At 38.3% G+C, this 26,075-nt stretch overlaps 1 protein-coding gene across 3 annotated transcripts in view; it reads left to right on the top strand.

The window, feature by feature from the left end:
• Positions 1–26,075, top strand: part of hspa12a (heat shock protein 12A) — a 169,444-nt gene that overhangs the window by 65,066 nt on the left and 78,303 nt on the right. For all 3 annotated transcript variants that reach the window (XM_039737197.1, XM_039737214.1, XM_039737207.1), the window contains exons 2-3: positions 7,667–7,749; positions 16,564–16,691. In XM_039737197.1, coding sequence (XP_039593131.1) covers positions 7,667–7,749; positions 16,564–16,691 — 211 coding nt within the window. The remainder of the gene's footprint in view (positions 1–7,666; positions 7,750–16,563; positions 16,692–26,075) is intronic.

Raw genomic sequence — 26,075 nt, 5'->3', positions numbered from 1 at the left:
GCTGTGGTGAGTCCCTAGTGACAGAGGTACAAGGAGGAGAAAAGCACAAACTGTCAACAGGGTGTCTGGTGGCCAAGACTCAATGATGGGAGAAGTCAACAGAGACTTTATTGTCTGGTATGAATCAATGGAAATGCTACTGTGCCATGAATCACAATTAATTTTAATGATGGTTAAGGGAATAATGTTTCCCACAAGTGCACCAAACTCCTGCTGCATATGAGACTGTGTGGCCACAGGCCAGTCAGCATTCCTCCATGCTAATTCTCGTTCACCATGGAAAGAGACTACAATGAGAAAATGGGAGTCGGAAATGGACCTTAAATAAATGAAAGAAAGTCATCTGGTTTGATGACTCTGTTTCTCATGTATCATCTGGCCTGCTGGGTATGTGTGCCGTGTTTACCCGAGAAAGAGATGGCACCAGAATGCAGAAGGAGTGTGATACTTTGGGCAATGTTCTGGGAAACCCCGGGTCTGAGTGTTCATGTTGATGTCAGTTTGTTGTGTATCACCTACCTAATCATTGTTGCAGACCAGGTTCTCCCCTTCATGTCAGTGGTATACCCTGATGGAAGTGGCATCTTTCAGCAGGACTCTATGCCCTACCGTGCTGCGTGGATTGTTTGGGAATGACTTGAGTTCAAGTATTTTCGTGGCCTCCAGATTTCCCAGATCTTAATATGTTTGAACATCTATGGGATGTGTTGGAGCAACAAGTTCAATTGCACTTTACAACATAGAAGATCTGTTGTTAATGTCCTGGTATCAAATACCAAAGGACGGCTTCAGAGTTCTTGTAGAATCTATGCCTCAATGGGTCAGAGCTATTTTGGCGGCTCATTGAGGAGTAAATATTAGAAAAGTGCTCATAATGTGATCAGTGTATGTTCACCTACCAGCATACAGTACAGGCCAAAAGTTTGGACACACCTCCTCATTCAATGTGTTTTCTTTATTTTGGTTTTATTTCAGGTGACTACCTGTTGAAGCTCATCGAGAGAATGCCAAGAGTGTGCAAAGCAGTAATCAGAGCAAAGGGTGGCTATTTTGAAGAAACTAGAATATAAAACATGTTTTCAGTTATTTCACCTTTTTTTGTTAAGTACATAACTCCACATGTGTTCATTCATAGTTTTGATGCCTTCAGTGAGAATCTACCAATGTAAATGGTCATGAAAATAAAGAAAACACATTGAATGAGGAGGTGTGTCCAAACTTTTGGCCTGTACTGTAGTTGATCTCGGTGTCCACAAAAAAAATTGCCACAAAGACTTGCTCATCTTCCTCTCCAAACACTGAAGCAGGAACCCAGTGAAGAGCTCCAAATAGGATGCAACAGTCATTCGTTATGAAATTTGCTCTCTTTACAAAAATGGGCTCCACTCATAATTTATCATATATTAAAATTGGAATTTTTTTAATCTAAACTTGAAGATGTCTCCAGAATAAAAAATAGGGGCACTTCTGCTTTTTTTGCTAGAATGATTTTTTTCTCAAAAATATAGGTTCAAAGTCACAGAGTACTCTGAATAGGCATCGTTAAGTCAATGAAGATGGAACACCACACCAGCACAATAACCTCAGTATTCCCTTTTCAGAGCCCTATTATATCTAAAGTAATCAGTTAACAGAAAAATAAAGACAAGCAATCTACCCATAATGCCCAGTTTTGCACAGAACAGTAAACGTGTTGTACTGTTATGAGCAGCAAGTTTGGATGTGACCCCAAATTAAAAAAAAAAATCCATCTTGTATTGAAAATGTTAGCAGCCAGGCCTTTCAGAGCTAATCATCAGCTCTATTGAGCATATGGGGGCTGAAGCGTCCACTGCAGCAGAAACAATCTGCTTCAACTTTCCTGCTGAGGCAGGCAGTTTAGAATGACACTGTTGCTAAAAAAAACCATTTGGTTCTGCAAATGAAAACATCACAAAATAGAAAGGCACTGGTAATTACTCTACTTTTCCCATACAATTATAATACACTGTTTGAATTGTTTGGTGAGTTCCTGTCTAACTTTTATTAGCTGTTAGGTTTTATGACTGGTTTTGTATTTTTAACTGGATTGTATTTTATTCCAAGCTCTCCACTTGTGGTTATCAATTTTGTAACCTTGTCCTGCAACACTTTTTCCCAAACAGACCCCCAGATTAATATTTACTCGATTATGTTGGAAATCACATTGGATGAAAGCATCTGCTAAGCAAATAAATGTAAATGTAAAAAAGTACACTTGTGTTAACTTTGATACCCATATATATAGTTAGATTTTATTGCTAGACATGGATCATCCTCACATGCATGGAGTTGGTTTGTCTTTGAAAAAATGGAAGCTACATGAAAGACGGCAATGTATAACCTACAATATATTACCAAACGTCTTTACAAGCACATGAACTTTAATGACATCCCATTCTTAATACACAGGCTTTAATATGGAGTTGTCCCACCCTTTGCAGCCATAACAGCTTCAACTCTTCTGGGAAGGCTTTTCACAAGGTTTAGGAGTATGTTTATGGGAATTGTTGATCATTTTTCCATGAGAGCATTTGTGAGGTCAGGCACTGATGTTGGACGAGAAGGCCTGGCTCGCTCGCAGTCTCCGCTCGAATTCATCCCAAAGGTATTCATTCTATCGGGTTGAGGTCAGGGCTCTGTGCAGGCCAGTCAAGTTCCTCCACACCAAACTCGCTAATCCATTTCTTTATAGACATTGCTTTGTGCACTGATGTGCAGTCATGTAGGAACAGGAAGGGGCCATCCCCAAACTGTTCCCACAAAGTTGGGAACATGAAATTGTCCAAAATGGCTTTGCATGCTGAAGCATTAAGATTTCCTTTCACTGGAACTAAGGGGCCAAGCCCAACCCCTGAAAAACAACCCCACACCATAATGCCCCCCTCCACCAAACTTTACACTTGGCACAGTGCAGTCAGGCAAGTACCGTTCTCCTGGTGATCGCCAAACCCAGACTCGTTCATCGGTTTGCCAGACAGAGAAGTGTGATTCCTTACTCCAGAGGATATTGCTCTAGAGTCCTGTGGCGGTGTGCTGCACACCACTGCACCCGATGCTTTGCATTGCACTTGGTATGATGTAAGGCTTGGATGCAGCTGCTCAGCCATGGAAACCCATTCCATGAAGCTCTCTATGCACTGCTGTTGAGCTAATCTAGAGGCCACACGAAGTTTGGAGGTCTGTAGCTATTGACTCTGCAGAACGTTGACGACTTCTGCACACAGTACACCTCAGCATGTGCTGTCCCCACTCTGTGATTTTACGTGGCCTACCACTTTGTGGCTGAGTTGCTGTTGTTCCCAATTGCTTCCACACAGCTGGCCGTGAAATATTTAGTAGCGAGGAAATTTCACAAATTGACTTTTTGCACAGGTGGCCATCATATCAGGGTAGCACACTTGAATTCACTGAGCTCCTGAGAGTGACCCATTCTTTCACACATGTTTATAGAAGCAGTCTGTATGCCTAGGTGCTTGATGTTACACACCTGTGGCCATGGAAGTGATTGGAACACCTGAATTCAATGATTTGGAGGCTAGTCCCAATACTTTGGGCAATATAGTGCATATCAGTAATCAGTTTCTGTTAAAGAACTCTTGACAACTTGCCTCATGATCTACAAAGTATGAACTAACCACTGTACAGAATATGAAAAAACATTTGTTGGAGTCAGCTGTTCACAACAGGCCTAAACCAGTCAAAGTACCAGCACAACAACACACTTGGCAAACTTTAGTCAAATCTTTCGGACAGAGTTTGTGAGAGAGAGAGAGATGATTCCAAACAACTTTTGAATGCTTTAAGACTTGATACACACTGCCAGATTGAAAATACTTCAGTCAAGTAGTTCTGCCTAAATTTTATAATTCATGTTGCCAAATTCTACTGCATAATCTTCAGGTTTCACATTTAGCCACAACAACAAATTTATGGTCAAACAGAACATCTGAGCCGTAAGAGCATAATAAATTTGACAAATGAGGGAGACCATTCAGTCCATCTTGCCTGTTTGTTTACCTAACAGCTAAGCTGTCTCAACATCTCATCTAGATTCTTCTTAAAGGTTGTTGAGAGTTCTGCTTCAACTCCATGTCTCGCTACTTTGTTCCAGAGTTGCACAACTCTTTGTGTAAAGAAGTGCTTCCTGGCTTTAATCTTAAATACATTTCCCCTTCTCTGATGTCCTCAAGTACATGATTCACACTTAAGGTGAAAGAATGTATCTGGATCTACTTTATCAATGTCATACCTCTCCTTGACAGTGCATTTCATCAGTGAAGGTTAGCAACTGCAAAACTACTGTTTGCAGTACTGTTACAAATACAAAAAGGAACAATGATAATAAGCAAAGCTGTTCTTATATAAAAATGACAATTGTGAATGGAAACATGGAAGGACCAGCATTCTGATTTGGTTGGAGAGTGCAGCCTTAATTGGCCGGGAGGATGTAGTAGATTGACAATGTAATAGACAAAGCAACCCAGCCAGGATGACTATTGATTCCTGTCCCAGTCGGGCAGTTGGGGTCTAGTGGGTGTACTGGGACAGTTTATCCACCAATACAGGAGGTGGCACTGGATCTCTGGTTGGCTCAGTTTCTACGGTGAAGAGGAGACTTCATTTCAAGGCATTATTTTGTCATTTAAGGAATGGCTTGTCAAATCTGCTGCAGAAAGTCTCATCTTCACCGTAGAAACTGTGACTTGCTTTTTTTAACCACTGTGCGTGAAGCTGTGGTGTTGTGAGGCACCTATGATCATGCAAGCTGGTGACCCTCAAAAAGTTGTCTTCTGATTGGGTTGTCACTTTGGGCCTGCCAGATCTCTTCCTGTCAGAGTTTCTTCCAGGTTCCACCTGTCTTTGGATTGTGTAGGACACCATACTCACTGACACTTGGATTTTTTTTTTTTTCAATTTCTATAAATGAAAGGCCTACACTTCTAAGGATAATAATGCTCCTGTCTCATTTCATTTGTTAATTGCTGTTTTCTTCTGATTATCCCTGGAATATTGTCCAAGTAGTTCTTCAGAGGATATAGTAACACAGTCTGTTCCAACTGTGCTTTAAGACAGACAGAGGATTTTAAGTAATCAACTGAAGTTGGGACACCTGTGCAAATGGTTTGTGTCAACTTGCAAGGCTTCATTTACTTCAGTTGCTTCAGAACATCTGTAAGTTGTTAGTTGTTTCCTGAAGAAAGCCCATTAGTAGTATTCCAAAGTTTCCTTTTTACTTTCTCATATGTGAAGTGTAAAAAAAGTATTGGAATCCTCCAAAAAAATTCAATTTTCAAGATTTTGATGAATCTCGATGTTTTAGACCTCCCCGAGTCCGAAATTACCATTTTTGTAATTATGTCTGTGTATGTACGTGTATGTAAACACAATAACTTTGGTCAACCAAATTTTGCATACAAGTATTAGGTTCAAAATTTAGATTTCTGTCAACTTTTGGGCTATTTCTGTTAACCGGAAGTGGTATATTCCCTTTTTTCATGCAGCTGCAGAGTCTTGATTTATTTAACTTTACTTTTATAATAATTGTACAATATATTATTAATTTGATTTGATTTGTTGTTTATGGTTCTTTTATATACATAATATAAAAATATAATCATTCAGTCTTGCGGTTTACTCTTCAAATATCCATTCCCATATATATGAGAAAGTGTATGGGAGACCAGTCCTGATTTTTCAGCTTTTGTTAACCTAAACATTTTAAATGTAAACATCTGGCAGTTTACTGCTTACCTTTTCAGCATTTTAGGTCATTCATTGCATTTCAACTGCTTAAATTTGAAGAAAAACTGGAAAAATCGAGGTGTTCGAAATCTTTTAGAAAAGATAGATAGTTATTTTTATTTATTTTTTTAAAAGGGGCAAATTTTATCCTCACTGACTTAAATCCAGAGCCATTTTGCAAACAATCTGCAATCAATTGGGGGAAAAAGCCAACGTTGTTCCAGAAATAATTTGACTAAAAGACTTTATGGAAATCAGAATGTCAAAATATGAGAATTGCTGCTGTCTGTGGCTGAGGGCACTAAAAGTAAAAACAAATAAAATGATCAAATCAGAGTTATGCTTTTCATTTCACTTGGTTGAAAAGCCAATAGAGAGCCTTTCCTGCCCAGGAACTATAACACCATTGGTTACAGAAGCACAGAGTGTGAAAAAGAAAGGGTACAATGTCACTTCAGTACTTTGGCAGCCTCGGGCAGTTCAGCTAAAATCTGGTGGCATGATAGAAAGCGTTGGCACTGCAAAATTTAGAGTCTGGAGTTCAAAGCAACTGAGAACTGGTTAAGTGATTTACATGGTCAATATGCTGATATAATCAGAAGCTCCATCTCTCTTGTTGTGTGGGTCAGTTTTCTTATCAAACCAAACAGTATGGCTGCAAACGTTTAAAGCTCTACCCCGATATACTTCAGCATACCAGTAAGTACTTGAACTCGCACACAATAATGCAATCAAGTGCTGTAAAAAGCAAAATGAGAAAAGTGCAGTGTTGTGACTACATGGTTTTCCCAGGAGCTGCCTGACTTATCTGAATTGACTGTACCTTTGCCTTCAGAATGAGCAAATCCATTATGTTTATGTAGAGGTGGAGAACTTGACCTACTTTTCTTCCATTGAGTTATTAATGTGCTTTCTGGCTCTTATCATTTCTCTTTATTTCCCCTTCAGGAAATAAAGTGATGGTGCAAGGTAATTAAAAATCTCTCAGTACTTTTCCCAAGTTTGTCAGCTAATGTCAATTTTGGACTGTCACTTTTAAATTTAATGCATATGTGAAATTCTGCTCCTATACTAACTCCATCTTTACTGGAGATTCTAACATGAAATTATGGAGGCCTTACCAAGGAAGGGATAATGCATAATTTTGATAAGGGTATGTGAAGATCTAGCACCATAATGTGTGTGTGTATATATGTATATGTACAGAGAGAGATCACTGGATATAAAGGTTTTATTTAGAAAAACAAGAAAAAAGAATGAGCATTGCATTATTACCTTTACTCGGCTAATATATTGCATGACAAGTTACAAGAACTTAAATAAATATGAATTTTGATTGGATGTTAATGGAATGATGTGCTTTCTGTAATCAGTATGCTTCAAAATCGCTGGCGAATGATGCCTTCTGCAAATGGTCTATTCAAAATAAAGATTTTGATTGAATGCTGGTTTGCTTTGTCTGTCTGGTATTTGCTTATCAAGTTGGACTTCCAAATATAAAGGTGTGGTGAAGCTGTTTATTGCCCCATTTCTGGTTTGTTTTGTTGATTTCATTCTTTAAACTGTTTATTTCCTGAAATTGCACTTTGGTTGACTACAAGTGGGAAATGAGGCTGGAGCTCTCCATAGTGCTGAAGACCCAAGTGCTTTTTCTTTTTCTTGTACTAAGCCTGTTGCACTGCGGTGGGCTGGCGCCCTGCCCAGGGTTTGTTTCCTGCCTTGCACCCTGTGTTGGTTGGGATTGGCTCCAGCAGACCCCGTGACCCTGTAGTTAGGATATAGCGGGTTAGATAATGGATGGATGGAAGCCTGTTGCATGCATGAAGATCTGAGCCCTCTGCATCTGTCAAACTGTTCATTCACTTATTAATGTTTTTTGCTTGTCTTTCATTCTTTCTTACAGATTCTGTTTCTTCTGAATATTCTTCTCCTGCCAGAAGCATAGGGGATCCTGGAATTACACCACTTTCTCCAACTCATTCTGCGGTAAGAAAAATCATTTTTGTATAATTTGTACAGTAGTCATAATTTCCCTTGCCATCCTTTTCAGACATGCATTGTCTCATTCAGCTTTTTTTGCCGAGTTTTCATCTGGGATGCTCTGGACCTTCTGTTAAGTTTTAACCTTGCAAGGGATATAAGACTGGGGATGTCTTCTTGGATGAAAGGGGGGTAGCTCGCTTCAGTCTTGTTCTTTACTGGAGTCACCTTCAAATCCAGGGAAAGTGCTGGCCTCTCATTTTGCTGTCCCTCACATAGTCAGGGGAGGTACCTAATCTTCTGACAATAATAGCTGCTATGTAGGTCTTCTCATTGCGTTTTAAATACTTGGGATCAACAGTACAGAGTAATGGGGATTGTGGAAGAGAGGTGACAAAGAGAGTGCAGGCAGGGTGGAATGGGTAGAGAAGAGTGTCAGGAGTGATTTGTGACAGACGGTTATCAGCAACAGTGAAAGGGAAGGTCTGCAGGACGGTAGTGAGACCAGCTATGTTATATGGGCTGGAGACGGTGGCACTGACCAGAAATCAGGAGACAGAGCTGGAGGTGGCAGAGTTAAAGATGATAAGATTTGCATTGGGTGTGACATGGATGAACAGGATTAGAAATGAGGACATTAGAGGGTCAGCTCAAGTTGGATGGTTGAGAGACAGAGTCAGAGAGGCGAGATTGCATTGGTTTGGACATGTGCAGAGGAAGGATGCCGAGTATATTGGGATAAGGATGGTAAGGATAAAGATGACAGGGAAGAGGAAAAGAGGAAGGTCTAAGAGAAGGTTAATGGATGTGGTGAGAGAGGACATGCAGGTGATGGGTGTAGCAGAACAAGATACAGAGGACAGAAAGATATGGAAGAAGATCCGCTGTGGCGACACCTAATGGGAGCAGCCGAAAGAAGAAAAAGAATATAGGTCTTCTAATGTTGAAGGCAGTCTCTGTAAATGTAGCTGACCAGTCTGCAGAGATTTCAGACAACCTTTCTGGTGCATTCCTTTGTCTCGTTTCCAGCTACTTGGCAGTTCCTGCATGCAGGTTCCTTGCAGTCCTTTAATACATGGCCCAACCTGTCACATTTCTTACAGGTATAAGACAGGTTGAGGTAGTACAGAAGTCCAAGCTTTGTTTCAGGTGCTACAGTCCATCGGGTACGGTAATCTTCTTCCTTATTCTGCTGATGACAGGTTAATGTATTTATCTGTCCAGGATGTGAATGACATTTTTTACCACCTTTGTAGAAACCCATAAGGAATGTGCCAATGTCTTTACAAGAAATTATGTGGATTCCTTGTGGACATGTTCATCCACCTTTCTTCCGTCTAGATGGCACAGTTCCCCACAAAGCAAGTAAAACTGGAGTTGCCCTTCACCATTTCCCAGTGTTGTTTACAAAGTGAAATCATTCCTATGCACCATTTTCCTGCCGAAAGTCTCCAAACTCGTGTGGGAATCACCCCTCATCTCCATTCAGCCTCAGTACTGCTCTCTACTTTATTCAAGACTCCAGTGACTGCATTCCCTATTGGTGCTCCTAGATTTGCTTCAGGCTGGATGGGGCTGGAGAACCAGGCTTAGTCAGGTTACTTTCAGTGAAGAAAGTCCCTGATTTACTACCCTTCTCGGCTGGCAGCTTAATTGGTGGATAGAAAAGCATAAATGGGAGCTGGAGCCACTGATGCCATCTTTCTTGGTATAATCCTACAGTAGTAATAGAGGGGTACTAATTGAGAAGAAGCTGCTGAGATTTTCTCCTGTGGGTGGGTCTCTGCAAATCTTTTTTTTTAAGGAGGCCAGGATCTACAGATATTACAGGTGGTGATATGCAACTTGCTTGGAGCTCGTTGCTGGTCAGTCTTTAGCTATTAAAATAGCTCTAAGATAATTTTTGCTGACTTTGAAAAAAGTGGTGGACTAAACCTACATATTTGATCTTAACCCAGAGGTTGAGAAGTGATAGTGATGGGAACAGTGCAGAACAGTCCCCGGAGGGAATGCTGGTCCCTCACAGACACACTCATTTTCTCCACTCCCATTTTGATTACCTGAGTTTGAGAATTTTAAATTTAGTACAAATCAGCCTTCAAATTCTGTTCTAAATTGGAGTGAGAGAGAGAGAGAGAGAGCGAGAGGGAGGCAGTCCTAATTTTAGTATGCTGGAGTAATTGATTTTCATATGATAATGCTTGGAATTACATGTTTCATATTAAGCTCTTTCTTTGCTGTGACACTGTGAAATCAACCTGAACCCATATGCATGACTTAGATGTGAACAAAGAATTTGATTTAGTAATCTCTGTTGCAGTGCAGTGTCATTGAGAAAGTAGAAACAGTTAATTTTTTGGCACACTGTAAAGGCTAGCACTTCTGTAGAGCTTTCTTATATTTCTATATGTGACACAGAAAAACAAAGAATGCAGACAAAATCTCAACAGTTCTTATTATACTGTGAATATATTGGTAAAAATAATTACCAATACTGTATTGAACCCACCGATATTCCTCTGCAGTCCTACATAAAAGTGGAGAGGGATAATAATGGTGATGTACTAAAACTGAAAGTGTCAATTCGCAGAATTCTCCCAAAGTAGATAGACATCAAACACAATGATTATTCAGGCTAACTGAAGATTACTCTGTGGTATATCTAGAAGGTTCATTGTAACAGTTCATAAACCACTACTTTCCAGCATTTTAAACACCCTGTGTAACTTCAACTGTGTTTTTGAGCGCTTGACATATCTGTTGCTTTTCTTCTTTCAAACCGTTGTGGTTGCCTAGCAAAGAGTGCTTTATTCTAGCCCACAGTAACCGTCTCTTTCTTATGCTGCTGATGACAATTTTACTCTGAATAGGGTTATACTTCAGTGTAGTGCTGTTTCTGTATTTGATTTTTGACTATTTTTGTTTTTTCTGTGCTGCAGAATGGATCCTTTACTTTATCATCTGAAGTTTGGATTTTCAAAGTCATAAGTGAAATTCAGCCTTTGATGTTTAAGAGGAATTTGGAATATATGTTAGATTATTTGTCATTTAAAGATCTAGTGAAAATTAAACTTTAATTACCTCAAATACTGTACTGTAGAAGTGTGATTAAGCCGACCACATAATCGAGTGTCAGATGTATGTCATTGTGTTAGTTAGACTATTTGATGATTTTTAACACTAATTGAAACATTGGGTTGCTAAACTTCTTGTATGTTTGCCTTGTTTAGGACTGCATTCTTCTTATTTCCCTTTTGTACTGTTACACAGTGTTTTAATATGTTGCAGATATTATGCCATGGCTGCATTATTTCTGTTCATACTTAAACTTCTCTGATGATTCTGCACTTAGGGGTGTATTGATAAGGGGAAGGAGGAGAGGAGTCAGGTGGAGACATTTGTTTCTTGGTGCGAAGAGAATTGTCTGCAGCTTAACATCAGCAAAACTAAGCAACTGGTGATTGACTTTCGCCACATCAAAGAGCCTCTATGCTCCATCACTATTCAGGGTGTGGATGTAGAGGTAGTGCATCTCCTCCAAATACTTGGGGGTCCACATCAATGACTGGTAGGAATGGTCATGTAACACTTAGGAACTATAAAAGAAAGGGCAGAGCAGGCTGTTTTTTCTTAGGAGACTATGTTCTCTTAAGTTGGCTTCACATCTTTAGCTATGATGGCCAGTGTGATATTCAAGACTGTGGTGTACTGGGCTGGTAATGTCACTTCAAGAGAGACCCACTGAACAAAAGAACATAAAAACATCGGAAATTTGTCAGATGATAGGAGACCATTCAGTACATCAAGCCTGTTTGTTTAGCTAATACACTGTCTTTCTTTCAACTAGTGAATTGTCTGTGGATGTCATTTTTGGATTCAGTTTTGTTTTAACAAATAGCACAAAGGCTGGAACCACCTGTTGGTTACACACACAACGTTCACACAGGGCAAGGTTTAAATTTACCAGCGGAGAAAGGCTCTGGTCCTTGCAGCCCTGACTTGGATTAAACAGGTTAGAGAATGTTACAATTTTGGTTGTTCTCCATTATCAGAAGTATTTAGAAGTTATTACTATAAAAAAAAAAGTTTACTGGTTTTGCAATATACCTTTGGCACCATAAGATTGTTTCTTAGGGATGTAGGATTATCTATTAGCACCCAGTTATAATTACAGTAATGGCCATATTTCAATTAATTAGTTATCTTTAAAACATCCAGGTGAGTTGGTGCCTTTTCAGGCTTTTGTTATATATATATAGGATCATGACACAATATAGTTTTTAAAAATACGTAAATGTCTTAAAAATACAACATCTTGTGTAAACAAGATAATAGATTTTAACTCTTTCACGGCGGGTGTCGACCTTTGTCAAAAGCAGGGTAATGAACTGTAAACGGTGACAAAACCTGGCGTATATGTTTTAGGTGGACTCTTTATCTTAGAAGGAAAGTTAGCTTCATTGATTTGACCGACATTCTCAAGTGAGCAGCGAGGAGTAAATAGTGGCAGAGATGGCATTGACATCTGGCGAGTGATTGAACCGAATGCATAAATCAAAAATACGCTGTGGACGACGTTTGCATATTATTACTCCATTGGACTCTGACTTGCGATCGAAAACAAGTGTGAGGTACCAGCATCAGCGGATCATAGTCCTGAACAGGTTTGTGTAGCTGATGCATCTATGGCAGCGTTCGCCTGGGAGGACCGCCAGTTACAATGACAAGAAATACAAATCTGTGCCTGCCGCTGCTACACAAAGACAGCATGGCAGCCAGTGTGCCACACATTTCTGGCGAACTTGTAGCCACAGTGTGCAGCAACAGAAATCTTGTGTTGATTTCTTTATGAAACCATTGCTTTGTGTGCTGTCAGAAAACTGTGTTGTTTGGAAAAAATAGTCAGCCCTCAAAGAGTTGAATGTAATATAGAAATTCTGAAAAGAACTTGATATCTGTACTAGAATACCCAATAAATTGAGATCATATCAATAGTGGATGATAATGAAGTACAAAAATGGACCTGTATCTGATCCATTGTCAAGATTGTCAATACACTACACCAATAAGATCACAGAAGCAAAACTACAACAACAACAACATTTATTTATATAGCACATTTTCATATAAACAACTAGGGGGCTGTATTATCGTGGTATTTCCCTATACTTGCCCTTTACTTGTTTCCTCAAGGGTAAATGTTCTCGTTAAGTTCGTTATCGGGTTGGTCTACTGTTGCACTTTAAGATGAACACACACACACACACACACACACACACAGATAAACACACACACAGACCCTAACCACAACAGTGCTCCATGAATGACACACACACGCTGATTAACCCTTAGCACTTTAAACCACACAAGTGCTATAGGAATAACAGCCTGTCATTCGGCACTTCAAGAGACTTACTTATTTTCGGCACGAACAACATACGATGTTTTAGTGTTATCTCAGACCTAAATATTACTTTTGGTCTACAAGAATACATTTAAACATACAAAGACTCAGCACTCTTGACTATAGGCCATTTATCAGCCAAGAAAGGCTTCTTTATCGTATTTGTCCCTTCTGTTGAGTAGCGCTCTCACTCTCAGCCTTATAAACCTCGCAGCACAGAAATAATGGCAAAAATCCGGCTGTCACCTGGTGCTCAAAGAAATCTAGCTTACTGTATTACTTCAATCACTCTAGACATTAAGACAAAGCATTGAAAGTTAAAAGCAGCATGGTATTTATTACAAGAATAATAATAATACCACAAGAACAAAGAATACTAGAAAATAGGTACTGATAGAAAAGTTTGAATATATAGTCTTTAGAAAAAGTTACAGATGACAAGGATGAATGTCCCAGGGAGGCGTTTGATTTAGCAATCGATGTTCATGATGCCTTTCTGACGACCAGGGCCGTCTGTCCGTTCCTCTTCTTCTCTTTTTCTTCTTTGCTTCTATCTTCTTCTCCCTTTACTTCTCTCTATCTTGCTTTTCAAACCACGGCATATTTATTATGAAATGTCAAGCCTTGGTTTCACAACACATGCACCTGATTGGCTGGCTGTCAAAATGATTGATGAATTAATTGACTGTCCGTTTTCCCACACACTAAAACCTTTGATGTACTCTGAGGTATCAGTAGTTCTTCCTGTCCCAGGCTGTAAACCAAATTGTTGTTCCAGATGTCCATCCATAAAGTAATCAATAGCCTGAGGTACCAGCTCAGCATCCTTTCCCAGGCTATAAACCAAATTAGCACTAAGCTATGAACAAAAAGTAAGGTGTAAGGGAAGACAACCTGCTTTAATTTGTCTTTGTTCATCTGTTGTCTTGTCTTGAACAAAATATAATGGAAACCAAAATGTACATATTTTATGCACCATAACAGGGGCTTTGCCCCCTGCTCGCTTCGCTCGAACACCCCCAAGCCGGTGCAACCACTTTGCGTCTCTGCAGCTCACGTTGTGAAGGGGGGGGCTGAACGCACCCCAAGGAGATGCGGTCGCTCCTCTGAAACCCCCTCTTAAACGGTGATACAATGGGAAACATATATAGGTTTTTTTTTTTTTTTAGTTTCTTTTTACTCAATCAGCTGCTGGATTTTTGCTGCTTCCATGCCGCATGATCTGCATATCTCTCGGCACACTTCTGTTATATCACCTATCTTTTTTCGCTTTTACCTTTTTTATCAATATCAATTTTGATTTGAATCACATAGTGACAACGCAAAGTATAACTGCCCATGAGTGAATAACGTTTCTTTCTCTCTACAAGAAATGTGTCTGACATAACCACGCAGGACTTTTTCAAATCACTTTGCATAAGATCTTGTCGTCTCGTGGGATATGAAAGTGTCTCTGAGACAATTGCGTCACGTCTCCTTCCAAGAATTTTTTTTATAAAAGAGAGATGTAGCTCAAAGTGCTTTACAAGATGAAATAGGAAGGGAAATTAATATAAAATAAACAATCAAGATTATGCAATAATATTGTACAGTTTAACAAAAATAAAGGTGAGGTCAGATGGCCAGGAGGACAGAAAAAGCAAAAACAAAAAAAAAATAGTTAGGCTTGAGTATAAAACAAAATCTGCAGGGGTTCCAAGGCCAAATGACCAACCAACCACCATCAGGCATTCTACCTATCATAAATGTTCTAAATCAGGCTTCACAATGAAGAAATTGATGGTGATGGTCATGTGGACATCTGGGACACCTGCCATTCATTCCATAAACACAGAGGACAGCAAGGTACTTTGCTCAGGTGCTGGTCAGGCAGATCACCACCACAGAAGAACCGGAAAAGACAGCAGAGAAAAGTACAGATTTTCAGAGCCCAGAGAAAAAAGATAAATCAGTGCCAACATAGACTAATAGGGATACAACTAAATTGTAGCTCCGAAAAAGCCATTTTAAAATAATGGGGTTTTAGCAGTTTTTAAAATTCTTGTACAGCATTAGCCTGGTGAATTTCTTTTGGTTAAGTATTATAAGTTTTAGGTGTGTAACAGCAAAAGGCCGTCTCACCACTTCTTTTCAGGTTGGCTCTTGGAATTATAAGCAGTCCTTCATTTATTCATTTCATGCATTCAACCTAGTCACTGAACACTGTGCAGCTTCTTGGTTAAGTGAATGTCAGTAGTAATAAAATAACAGTATGTAACACTTGCTCTGCTTTGCCAACATTAATTAAAAAAAAAAACCCAAAAAACTTTAAAATGGCATAAAGCAGACATGTGCACTGCTTGTCTCAAAGCTAAAGGGGACTACTTTATCTACACTACAGTCTGCTGTCCCTTTGTTAGTTTAAGTCTTGTTTAAGGAAGTTTATATCTTCAGTCAGGATGGGCAAATGCAAAATCCTTTCCTCATGAAGCAAGTATTTATGCATAGAGTAAAGTATGCCATGTCTTCGTTTAAAACCCCTAAGAAACAACAAAGTGTTTTGGTGTAGTGTATGTTAATTTATTTGTTCCTTAAAAAGGGTAATTGGCATAGGTCAAAAATATTTAGAATAAAATAAAACTCCTACCACCTTTAACTAGTCTGTGTTCATTTATGTTTTCAGTTTATACAGAAATTTGGTTGCAAATTACACATTAACAATATAAAATAATAGGGAATAAGTACTGATTTGAAATTGTTAAATTTACCACACGATTGTCCAAGTGGGTCTTTGTGTGATTAATGCTTTCATGCATATTGCTAACAGTCTGTTTAAAAAAAAAATTAAAAAAAATTACCCTTCAGTAAGATTTTTATAGAAATACTGGTGGAGGAATAGAAAGCTGGCACCTGAAAGTTGTCTCATCGGTTTTTGTAATGTAGGCCTGTGTTTTAAGGTGTAGCTGTAGCTTTGTAAGTTGATGTTTGAGGAATATGTGACCATTATATAGTAAAGCTGTATAGCATATGTCCTGTAGCAGACACACTATTTTATACTAAGGACTTTGATAATGTATAGCACTGAGCAGTCCCACAACCACTGTATTCAGTTCCTTGTATTGTACTCTTTTTTTTTTTTTTTATTTATTCAATAATCCTCTGTTTGTGACAAAACCAACCAGCCATTAGTAACTCCATGACATTCACATAAACTTCAAATCTGTGTCACTGGTACCCTCGCCAAAGGCTGGTGTATCCTGGGTTACAGTAGTCCCTGCAGAAGAGTTTGCTTCTGAAATGGGTGTCATACATCACTGCACATCACTGAATAAGGAGCACTGAATGAATCAATACCTAAACAGTGATTACTTTTCAAGCCTGTTTTTCAACAGTGACTGGGCCAAACCTGTAAGCTTCTCTCTCTGTTTATCTTACAGAAAGATCCTGAGCACCATGTCCCTGCACAGCAGTGCTTTGCGGTGGTAGTGGCTATCGATTTTGGCACCACATCCAGTGGGTATGCATACAGCTTCACAAAGGAGCCAGAATGTATTCACATTATGAGGTAAGCACTGCAATGCAGCAACTGAGGAGGTGTGGATGTATGAGTGTCACTGCTGGCTGCTTAGGGTATAATGTTTAAAATATGTGGGCAGCAAAAACCACTTGATTCTTTCTTTTTTTTAACCTATACTTGTCCAGCAAATGTTTATATCCAAAGGTCTTTAGTGGATTTCAGTTGCAAGGCAGGCTTTAACAATAAATATGGATTTTGAAAGTGCAATGCCACTGTTTATTTAACTGCTGCAGCATAATTTATACATGCTGCACTAGAAGTTACTTATCAGCCATGTGCAGAAAATAAAGTGCACTGCAGTGCTATTACTTTTGAGAGCTGCCTTGTACATCTAATGTACCTAATTTTCAGCTATGGCTTTCCTTCACTGGTCATGCAAAAGTTCCCCATACAAAACAGTTTTATGCATCAGCTTTTAGGAATTGCCAATTAGGACCAATTTAGCCCCTCAAGCTAACTTGTAATATAACTTCCTTACTGAAGTAGTCTTGATTTACCTCGAAACAGTTTGATTTGTCTTGTTTTCAGTGGGGTAATGACGTCATACAGTATTCTGTCTGTTCATGTTTAACGTCCTTGTATTTGATGTATGAACAGATGAATGCATGTTATATAAAAACTTATTTAAGAGAAACTTAAAGAAATCTAATAAGATATATGAGCCTTAAACAGAAACATCTTGTATTAAGAACTTTTATATTATCAATTTTTCTCTTTATTTTTGTTTGAACTGTTTTGCTTTGAATTATTACTAACTTTTTTAAAAGGAAGACACTTGAAGTATGGAATTATTTGCATACATGCCATTGAGTCACACTTGTTGCCTGAACCCCATGAGGAAGCAGAGGCTGTAGAATTTTTGGAAACCAGATGAGCACTTTTAGCTTCCTTTAGTGTGTACTGGATCTGCTTCTGAGTCATCTCTATGTAGGTATACCTGGTACCCGTTCTCTGTAGACTTAATCTAGAGGAGAGTAACTCTGCTCTGAAGTCCTTGACCATTGTCATTATTTTCCAGCAATTATGGAAAGTTAACAATGGCAGCTTGTACAGGAACCTTATTTCATCTTCTTGTACCTGCTGCCTTATTGTTTATGTTGGTACCCAAATTTAATGACCATAACTCAGTATGGGTGATTTATAGCTTGAATCCAAATCTAAATGTTAAATCTGTGAAATTCTGTGTTTTTTTTGTTTTTTATAAATCTATAAAGCAGAAGCCAGTAAGGTTTAAATAACAGTCCTTAAAATTAGACATGAAAATTAGAACTGCACAGTGCTTGAGTTCTGGGTTTGTATCAAGTCTAGGCATAGATGTAGCCCTCTTACCATTGTAATAAAATAAAGGCAATAGATATTATCATAAAGCATTGGGTACCTTGTGGAAATCCCATTTATTACCCACAAAGGTCTAAAAAAAAATAGCGGAGATGGAAAGTTGATTGAGTTGTAATGGAAACAGTTGGATTGCTGTTTTGCCATTCCTTGCAATTTGTGAATGCATACCAAATGTGTATTCAGAGATTAGAAATGTAAACAAAGTGACTCTGTCCTCAACTTGATTATTACAAAAATGCCAGAATCGCGTCTTGTAATATCCTGTATTCAAGCCATGCACTGTTAATCTGTTGTACCAATGAGCCGCAAAGCTGTGCACCTTACCAGTTAACAGTTGGAAAGTTTACTATGGATTGAGTTTGCGGCTCATGGATATCAGACAAATCACAGCTAGCAGTGGGGTATCATTGAAATTTACAGGGCTGATGTCAGACTCTGGCACATTTGACAGTTTGATTTGTTTCCCTTCGTCACGAGTTTGGGAGGCAAGGTCAGTGTACTTCTTCTGGGTTATCATAGTCTCTGAAGGCGAAAATGAAGATTAGTAAACCGTTGTGCCACTCATAAATGTTTTCCTCTGGGGTTCTCCTGAAATTCGAACCTAATATAGGCAGGTGTTATCTGAACGTTTGATAATATTAATAATGTCATTTTGTTAATAAACAGAAATATGAATACTTAACCATACCCTTGATATAGTCAGAATTTTTCATGCCCTATTTGCAATGTGCATAAAATCCGATTAGTTCTTATGCTAATCTCTTCTGCCCAGAGTTATGTGGAAAACAAAAATGATTTAAAGGAGAATAAAGACCTTTGAAATTTTTAAATGGAAGTAACCTTACCAATTAATGTGGGAGAGGAAAAAATAAAAACTTTACTTTTCTGATATTTGATCAAGTTTGGATTGTATTTAATGTGAATAATATGTGGTAATATTGGAATTAAATACTTATTCAGCATGCCTCTGTAATTGAAATGTAAGAAGTTCAAGTGTTTTATAGAAATTTGAATCTTTTTTAAGCAAGCCCTGAACAAAGGAGCAAGATTCGCCATGTTGCTACACAACAGTAACAAACAACATTTAAAGGAAGATATTACTTTAATACTTAATATTAAAACAATACAAATGCTAATACACACTACATATACAATAACAATCATACATTTACACCTTCAAAATCACAGTTTTACAATCATGAGTATTAATAAAGTGGGATAACTTCAAGTTCATCTAAATGAATTTCCATGAAGATGCTATATGACTTTAGAAGACTTGAAAGTTTTATGATTTCAGTCTACAATATTTAGCCTGTTGGTATAAACACATGCAAGTAGTTTTCAATGATTGGCTGATAAATTTTCTAAGCTGAACCTAACACCTTGAGTCATCCATCCACTTCTATTATCCATCTCTGCCTCTTTTTTGATTCAGGATTTTTCAGAGATGGATAGAAATAGTCTTTTTTTTATTCTATTTTTGGAAATCTAGTTGTCACTGCCAGTGCTCTTGGCTTCAAAACCGAATTACATCGTTATGCCATATGTCAAAAACCTGTACTAGCAGTATTTGATTGTTTATCTTTTGTTAGCTTTCATGTTTTCAGAAAAATTAAGTAAGTCAAAAATTTTGGGAAACTAAAATAACAGGTTCCCTTTCTGGGGGATTATTTTAAGAAAATGCCTTGCTATTATAGATGAGCATGACAGTATTGTGTGTATTAAATTATAATCCTTGTCATACTGCCACTGAAACTGAATCACACAGTGATGTGATATGTATGGTAAATAACCTTTTCAATTGACAGATTTCAGGAAAGAGGCCAGAACCTGAATGGCTGGTCAGGTTTACCACTGTGCACTGCATCATGGGAAGGCTGAAAGGAAAAGCAGGATTCTGAGTATTTTATAGCAACAACACAGGATATACAGTAGCTCAAAGTACTTTACAAGGTGTCAAAGAAAATATAGTTATAAAGTGAAGCAGGACTATAGAAAGTTATGTAAGCAACCTTTGAATTCCATGGGAGTTAACCTTGACTTGGTGATAATGAATCATTACCATTTTTACTGTATTGAGAAACTATCTTCCAGTTGAGACAAAGCCAGGTGCTCACTTTGATCAGTCTGGCTGTGTTGGTATTGCGGGAGCATTAACTGCCTTTAATTACACGTTTTTAATAATAATAATAATATGTCTTAAGTTATATAGCACCTTTCCGATGCTCAAGATGCCTAAAGAGTTCTCAGTTTACAAAGCACTAGTTGGTGCTTTGTTACATAAAAGGAGTATTTAGTTCAGTTATTTTCTGATGCTTTTGTAAAGAGCTTAGCACATTTGCAAGAATGGACACTTTGTGGGGAGGCACTAACTTTAAATGGAGCTTGCTGTTTGCTTAGCTGCTGGACACTTTCCAAGGAGCTCTGTCTTTGGCAGGAAATTTTTCTTTTCATTTTTCAATTATTTTGTAACTAAGATGCTAGGCCATCTGAGAAACGTTATTTGAAGTCTGTATAATTCTTTGTATTGCTTATACAGGAAGATTAATTTGAAAGAGGCCCTGAATATTCTGTAATAACTCTCGCTAGGACAAAGCAATCTGAATGAAACAACATGCAATGTGCTCCTCAGTATATGGAGCTTTGAGCACGCCGGGATGCCCCTGTGTCGGAGCGATGAGGTAGGCGCTGGACAGCTGTCTCAACATTTAACATTCGTTTGCAACTTCTGGTTGCATACCGCCCATACCCTTTCACTCAGTCACTCGACTTCTCATCAGTATGGTGGTGTACAGTATTGAACAGTGCATCTTCATTGTGTGAACCTATTGGGTCACCAATTCGTTTAAGAGATTTCAGAATTAACTGGATGGTTGTGAGTTAATGGAAGGTTACTTCCAGCAAGATGGAGCAAAGTATCGCACTTCGGAACAAGCCCCGCACTGTGGAAGGTTTGAAGGAAAACATCCAATGTGAAATTGCTGCTATTCCCCCTGAGACACTTGTTTATGCATTCAGGAACATGGAGATTCCCGTTGAAAACGGAAACCACTTCCAGCATCGCATGTAATACAATCGATTACACATATGTCAAGGTATATTGAGTATTTTTTTTGTTTGGATTGCTTCATCCTAACGTTAGTGAATCTCCCTGTATTAGGTGCTATTGGTTTTTCTGCAAAGATATATACATTTTAAGTAAAGGCTTAAAATAGCATCCGTATCCAGTTATTATTAGAGAGCTGAGTGCTGAATTGTCAACCCTTGTCTTGTCTAGGGCACTAAAAGACACTTTTATAAAGTCCTCAATTTGCTGTAAACTGGTTTGAAGTATTGAAAAGTAAACACGGTCTCATTCAGGGAAACAGCCTGCTAATAAAGGCTCCTAGGGTTGAATATGCAGTGTACGGTATGGACTGTAAGATGGAAAAGAGGTTATAGATGACAGTTGTATAGCTGGTTTTGACATTTCTTCCAATACCACATTAGAGATTAAGAGATTAATTGATACCTTTCATTTTAGATACATCTTATAGGTGATCTGATAACACAACTGAGCACTGCATGCTTTAAATCTGTAAGGGGTTTTATTATTACGTCCATGTCATAATATGACAGGGGAAACTGCTTTGCTTCCTACCCTTCAAATAAATAACAAATAAACAAATAACAAATAAAGCCTCAAATTCTCTATCTTCTTGTGCAAGCAATTCTGCATTTACTGAGAGTATCAATTGTTGTAGTCTTTAACAAGTAATTCAAAACCCAACCTGGATGTTAATTCCATAAATAATGGCTGATGTTAACTGATGATCAGTTTAATTCTTAAAAGTGCCAAGATTTAATCAGGAAGCTACTCGAGTGGCTTTCACAATCTACCAATTGTGTAAATGTTTACAATAGCACTTGGATTGGTGGAGCCACATTTGAGTGTCTAGCACATTTTGCTCTTTATGTTTTTCACTGATGGATGCTTTGTGCAGGGAAGCTAAAGGCTAATGTGACTCTTTGAAGATGAACACAGACTGTTGAGGATTCCTACATCATGTGAATAATAACAACAGACAAAAATGATGGTGAGAAGATACCATTCAGCTTAATTGAGCTTGCCATATTGTTTACTTATTTTTTTTCTTACCCAGTATTGAGCCTACACTAAAAGCTTTTCAGTAATGCATCGACTAACAAAGTTGCCATTTTTCCCCATGACAAAAACTTGTAATTTCCATTTTTTATCTTTTGTGGTGCATGGGTTACACTGCGGTATTGTAGTGCATTGAAAGCAAGTTGTTAGAAAATATGACATATAATCTTCTGTGAGAATAAAGAAAAATTTCTATGTTAACAAATCAATTTTTAGTTTCAACACAGATAACATTGTAAAGACACAGAAGTCAGAGTGACCTCAAATGTCAGAATATATTGCAGATAAAAATTAGAGATTGATTATTTGGAGTTCCAAGAAAAATTTTCCAACATCAAAAGCAGTTACTCAACCTAAAATTAAAAAGAACTGTTGTATACCAATGAAGGTAGAGTGATACATTTGTTTTGCATGTTCCAAAAATGAATTTACAGTTGTGTGAAAAAGTAAGTACACCCCATGAAAATTGTTGATGTTTTCAACCTATTTGAACAGGCAAACAGTAGATCTTCATACAAGCAGTGCCTACAGAGCAAGGCAATGGACTTCAATAAAAACACACAGAAAAATTGCCTTTCAATCACTTATTCAACAAAAGTGCTAACAGATGCAGTTGTCTGTTGGGGAAAAAGTAAGTCCACTTTTGGCCTCAGAAGCTAGTAGTGTCCTCTTTAGCAGTAATGACTTCTTATAGGCATTTTGCACAACTTTCCACTAGTCTCTGACATCGGCTTTGTGCAATTTCTGACCACTCTGTGCAAAAGGCCTTTTATTGCAAGATATTTGTAGGTTTTCTTACATGTCTTACCCGTTTCAAATCCCGCCACCACATCTCAATGGGGGTCATTTCTTCTTTTAAAAACATTTTTTGGTGGATTTGCTTGTGTGTTCAGGATCATTATCATGTTGAATGGTCCATTTCTGGTTCAGCCTCAACTTTCAGACAGATAGCCTCACATTCTCCTCAAGCATACTTTGATAAGAAGCACAATTCATAGTTGACTTGATGATGCAAGCTGCCTAGGCCCTGAGGCAGCAAAACAACCCCAAGCCATAATATTTCCACCACAATGCTTCACAGTTGGTATGAGGTTCTTCCCCTGAAATATCTTTGGTTTGCAACAAACACTTTCAAAAGTCTTACGTTTGATTCATCTGTCCAGCGCACATTATTCCAAAAGGCCTGGTCTTATGCCTACATGTTCAATGGCTATCTTGCTCTTAAGTTCTTTTAGGATGGCAAAGCTTTTCTTTGGTACACCTCACATGCAGGTCAGTTTTGTGCAACTTCTTTTTGATTGTGGTGACTCTGAGGCTAGTGATCTGTGCTGGCAGTTGGAAGGTTGCCAGTTTAAATACCACAAACGTCAGAAAGTGATTCCACTCCATTGGGCTCTTGAGCAAGTCCCTTAACCTGCAATTGCTCCATTCTGGGTATGACATTAACCTGCATCCAGCCCAGCAAGCATGTCCTTCAACTTGCAGGGAAAACTGAGGAGTTGGTACTCTATAGCCACTGTTTTTAAAAAAAAAAAAAGTACAATTTTCATCTCCATTCAAATTAATGTGGTGCTGAGATGTCAACCGTTGCACGGCTGCGCTCAGGTTCTAATTTGGCATCCTGAGATGGTTCGCTGTGTGGTGGGTGCAGCAACGTGCTGTATCAGTGCATGCTCCCAGCCTCCTTTCTGATTGTAGATGCATTTACTTTTGGCAAAAACTTTTGCAAGAGTTACCTGCAGATTTTGCGTTGAAATTTTGGGGTTCTTGCAGACTTCTTTTAGTACCAGACTATCAGCTCTTGGGCTGAATTTCGCCTTTCTTGGACAAATTATCAGCTATTTTAAATTTATGCCATTTTTAGATGATTTTGTTTACAGTGGAATGAATGGCTTTAAATGATTTGGTACTCTTTTTAAACCCCTTGTCAGACTTCGGCATCCCCAATGTTGTTTCTGAGGGATTTAGAGGGCTCTCTTCATTTTGGCATTATGACACCACACATATCAGTAGCAAAGAGAATAGAAAAGAAAATGCTCAGTATCAGTGGTTTAAATAAGACTGTTGGGTCCACCTGCATACTCTCTAAAGAGGTTCTAATCATTTGCACCTCATCTGGAACACCTGATTCTAATCTGATGGTTTTGAAGTGGTGATAAATAGAGGGTTAGACTTATTTTTGCACATGACAAATCTGCATTTTTGTTCATTTAGATTATAAGAATGAATACACATGATTATGTGTCATTTGTTCAAGTAGACCTTTATCAGAGGGCAAAGTCTGCATTGTTTGCCTGTTCAAATATGTTGAAAAAGTCAATGGTTTCCAGGGGGTGTACTTACTTTTTCCCATGGCTATTTGCAAGTTTAATTTTTTTTATTTTAAGCAAGTTGGCTTTATAACATCAGTTTTTAAAGTGTTGCCATATTTTTGATGAGTAATTTTTCATTTTTATCCAACCTGCGAACTCTGCAATCAAGTCCCAGCCTCACTGGGTCACATGTTTTGGGCCTGCACGAAATTAACGTCATTCTGGAACAAAAATTTTTAATTAACTTTCAGACAGCCTTAGTGTCACAATACCTCCTAACCCATTAACAGCTGTGTTTGGTGTTCTTCCAGGTGGGTGTAAAGTGGGGGAAGGACAAACAAACTGTGATTGCATTCACTACACTCTTGGCACGCAGACTTGTTTTGCCAAGCTGGAAGAATCCTAACTCTCCTCTTTTAAGTCCGTGGGAAACCGATGTGTTATACTATTTGAAATTGGAAAAAATCAAATACTCAGTTAGAGGATTTGTACAGAGTTTTTTCAAAACATGGCAGGATCTAATCAATAATATTTTAGAATAAGTTCTCAAAGCACTGAGGAAGCAATTATTTCCGCATTTCTTTTTCTTCTCTATTCATCTCTATTGGCCTATCAAACTCATCAATTTAGGTATGCTTACAAGCCTTAAGCGGTACCCCGTTGGTCATGCTCTCTCTCTCAGGGGTGGAGGTCGACTTGTTCTCAATCCTATTTTTTGTAAAAATCGATCGATTTGTATGGAATGATTACAGTAAAATTAATAAAAAAAAGTAATTTTTCATTTTTATATTTGTTTAATATCTCTTACCCCTTTCTTATGGGCTTGTTTTTATTATTAGTAATATTTTCTCTGTCCCTTTTCTTATATATAAATGTCTACGTGTGGAAGTGTGTGTGTGTGTGTCTGTCTGACCGGCTCAGAACTGTGAGGCTACAGCATGAAGCGCAAAGAACCGGAAAAGTGGCCCCAAGTCAATGAGTCAGAAGAAGAAAGAAGTGCCAGGCTACAGCATGAAGCTGAAAGAAAGTGACTCAGTTGCCAAAGTGAAACCGCTAAAGAAAACACGAAATCACTTGGCCGCTGATACAAAAGTGAAGCGAGCACATCTGCAAAACAAAACCTCCGAGTAGAGAGAAACTCACTTAGCCGCTGATGGACAAGGGGGAGGAGCACGTCTGCAAAACGAAACCGCCGATTATGCATTTCAATTTTTTTTCTGACGATATCAATAGTTTCCAGGAGCCCGGGCATTTTACAGCACAGCCTTACACAGCTAGTATATAATATATGTATGAGAGCATTCAGTACAAAAAAATCCACTATAGCATTATTGTTTTTTATAGGTGTGATTACATCTACTTACATTTATTCTCTAAGTTGACACATTTTTCCAAAATAGCTTACAAATTGCAGCAGTATAGTTGTTTTCACATTTCTTCAATATGAACAACAAAAGATAAAGTGATATGCAAATTTACTGGCTATTAGAGTAATCACCATGGTTTGAAATAGCAGCTTTGCTGTTTCTGTTCGTAACACATTTGCCAGCTGAAAAGGCTACACTCTTCTTTTTCAGG

Source organism: Polypterus senegalus, chromosome 1, assembly GCF_016835505.1.
Source record: "Polypterus senegalus isolate Bchr_013 chromosome 1, ASM1683550v1, whole genome shotgun sequence".
Lineage (NCBI taxonomy): Eukaryota > Metazoa > Chordata > Cladistia > Polypteriformes > Polypteridae > Polypterus > Polypterus senegalus.
This window is presented reverse-complemented; position numbering and strand designations above follow the sequence as displayed.